General features: G+C 37.8%; 1 protein-coding gene across 1 annotated transcript in view; it reads right to left on the minus strand.

Annotated features, from left to right (window-relative positions):
* Positions 1–393: 393 nt before the first annotated feature.
* The window catches only part of LOC103736989 (protein fem-1 homolog C-like), a 17,719-nt gene continuing 14,834 nt past the window's right edge, over positions 394–3,278 (minus strand). The window contains 3 exon segments of the mRNA XM_008836664.1: positions 394–445; positions 447–546; positions 549–1,352. Of these exon segments, the coding sequence (XP_008834886.1) occupies positions 394–445; positions 447–546; positions 549–1,352 (956 nt within the window).

Raw genomic sequence — 3,278 nt, forward strand, 5'->3', positions numbered from 1 at the left:
AAAACTTGAAGGAAGAAGCAGGAGTTGGGAGAGGATGACTTTCAATTGTCTAAAATTCACAAACTAGTAAAGTATAAAGACACCACTGGAAAACAGTTAACTTCTGTCCCAAACACCCAACAGCAAACAGTTTCAGAATGGCCTTTGGCAGATAATTTTAGAAATCTGAATATGACAGTACATGTTTCAATAATTCTCAAACAATATATTATATGGTATATTTATATTAAATACTGAGAAACCAATCCTGTAAATCTGACGCTTGCAGTGCTTTAGCCAATGACAGCACAATGATACCAAGAGAAATGAGTGCTGGTGTCATCACAACAGTGCTCATTTATGTAACGATTTTACCCACCCGTGTTTTAACAGTGCTAAAGCACAGTCAGATTATCATCTGTGAAGTGAAACAAAGGTCTCTAGCTTTTCTGGGGTATGCCCTTTAAATTCTATGATTCACGATGACACAAGCAACAAGATACTGCAATGTGGTATGATTTATGGACTGGATCAAAATTTTAGCTATCTCCTCATCCAGCAAGTCATAGCAGTTTGTTTGTGTAAGTTTGTGGCATCAAAATGTGCACTAGATTTAACAAAGAGATTCATGATGTCTGGATGGTTGTTAAAAGCAGTGATATGTAGGGGACTATTGTCATCAGGGTCTCTGACATTCACATCAGCACCGCATTCTATCAGTATCACAGTAACTTGCAGAGATGGAAACTTACAGACCGGGTACCACCCTACACTTATTGTATTCTTGTCCACAGCAAGATGCAGAGGCCTGAAGTTATTCTTTCCTCTTGGATGCAGCTTAAGAAACCTGTAGATAGTCTGCTTTTTGAAATGGTCTTGTTCTAGAGTACAAGGAACTTTTTCTAACAAGCAAATTAAGTGCAAAATAATGTAAAGTGCCTTATTTAACTGCAATGGGTCAGCTGGACACTGAGTTTGTTTGATAGCTCGCTCAATTTCAAGGACGCTTTTACACAGTATGCCCATAAGATCATCAAATGTAACAGTAGTGCCCAGCAAGCCTTTAGCCCTGTCCTGCAGCATAAAGGAGAACAGTTCTGCAAAAGACAGTAAGCTGCTGGCAGTCATTGGGCTTAAAGGGTCCAAGTTGTTCTGCTGCATATCCAAAGCATACTTCCATAGGTTGATGCACCGCTTAAAGTTTCCAGAGTCTGCATAGACAGCACCTCTGTATCGAATATAGTAAGAGGTATCAGGGTGAGAAGGACCAAGAATCCGTTCTCTAATTAATAGTGCTTGCATTCTCATCTCATCGGGATCAGCAGTAAGACCTTCTAACTCTTCTGCACTATTCAACTTGCACTGAGGGACATCTGGGTACAAATGCTGGACCAGATAGGACTTAACATATATGACAGCATGCATGAAATCCAGTGGGCTATGGAGGGTGTGGTTGGAGGGGGGTGTCTAAATTTAATTAAGATCTATTATATGTAATGCACAAAAACAAAAATATTTTAAAAATAGCAACTATAAACATATTCAAGCAACTTGAATAGGATAAAAATAAATGTCAGAAAAATAGAATGTCTTTTAATAAACATAGAGTCTTCTTTGAGAAGCCAACATCTATGTTTTTAAGTACACTGTTATTCCTTTCTTGAATGCCTTTTTTTTTTTTTTTTTGCAGCGGGGCATGGTCTCCCTTTAGCGTCAGCTGACCTGGAACTCCCTATGTAGACCTGGCTGGCCTTGACCTCACAAAGATCTGCCTGTTTCTAACTCCCAAATGCTAGGGTTAAAAACCTGGCCCAGCCTTTCTATTTTTATGAAACCACAAGTCTGCTTCATGCAGGCTTGTCCTAAATGTCTTTTTGACATTGAGGCCAGGGTTTGCTGGACTTGAAGTTCCTGGAAGATTACCAGAACTCTTTAGGCTGCTGAAGGTGATGTGCCTCTGTCCCAGTCACTGCTTACAGTTCATTGCAATTATTAAATGAATTAATTGTGTAGTGGAGAGATGGCTCAGTGGTTAAGAGTACTGGCTGCCCTTGCAGACAACCCAGGTTCAAATCCCAGCACCCACATGGCAGCCAACAAATGGCCATAATTCCAGTTCCAGGGGATCCATCACCTTCTGTCCTCTCAGGGCACTGCATGATATGGACATGGGTGCACATACATACATGCTGACGATACACTCAAACACATAAAAATATATAAATCAAAAAATTAAATGAATTTATTACATACTTGACTATCACTTCCATGCACAACCACCTCTTTCTAATGCTATTAATATACTAAACCCACATATTTCAGGTAACTTACCGTAAAATACTATCACATCTGTTTCTGTTAAAAAATATTTTTAGCCAGCACACTTGATCTATTTCAGTTATACCTAGGATAATACAAGAATTCTCAATAAAATCTTACCATAAAATTTCTTCCTATGTATTTTCCATGACAAAATCATGGCCCTTAGAGTCCACACAATAACCAACATCATATACTCTAATTTATTATTATCTGTTTCCCATACATATGGCATGTCAACTAGTTTTGTTATTATATGGATCTTGTTTAGGCAACAATATTGCTGAGATTCCGTGGGTACAGTTTCTCTGTCATGTTTATAAGAGACAGTCTAGCAGCAGGCGTTCTGGTCCTCTGGATCTTACGTTCTTTTCAACAGTATACTGTGATGTTCCCCAAGTCTCTCAAGTACAGGGGTTGCACTGTAGATTATCACCTGGGACTGAATACCTCCACTGCAAAAAGAAGTTTCTTTGAATTGGGTAGGGTGAGAGTTACATATAATGTGGTTATAAAGTATTTAAAACAATGTTTAAAATTTTTTTTTTGATAATTTAGGAGTCCTTTATTAGTGGTCAGAGTGGGGGCTAAGGCCCAAAAGAACTTTCTATACCGAGCAGAAAAGCAAAGCAGGGTTTGTAAAGCCTAAAACCACAATTACATCATGCCAGGGGCAAAGACCAATATTACACTCCATTCATTACTCTCTCATAGATGTATAGAGCACAGAAACATATTCTAGTTCCTATAAACACATCACGTTGATCTGTCTCAATAAATGGTTGAGGCATTAACAAGACAAGATGTGGTATGTGACAGATAATCCTTTAATGTGTATCTTAATAATATTATGCATTCTTTTTTTTTTTTTAGTGGTTATATGTCAGTAAGATCGAGTGGAATGTTCTTCACTAGTTGATCATTTTTTTTATTTTTAAATTTTTTTTTACAATTAAAGTTGCAGTTTTAACAATATACAA

This window comes from Nannospalax galili, unplaced genomic scaffold (genome assembly GCF_000622305.1).
Source record: "Nannospalax galili isolate Female #2095 unplaced genomic scaffold, S.galili_v1.0 scaffold1358, whole genome shotgun sequence".
Classification (NCBI taxonomy): Eukaryota; Metazoa; Chordata; class Mammalia; order Rodentia; family Spalacidae; genus Nannospalax; species Nannospalax galili.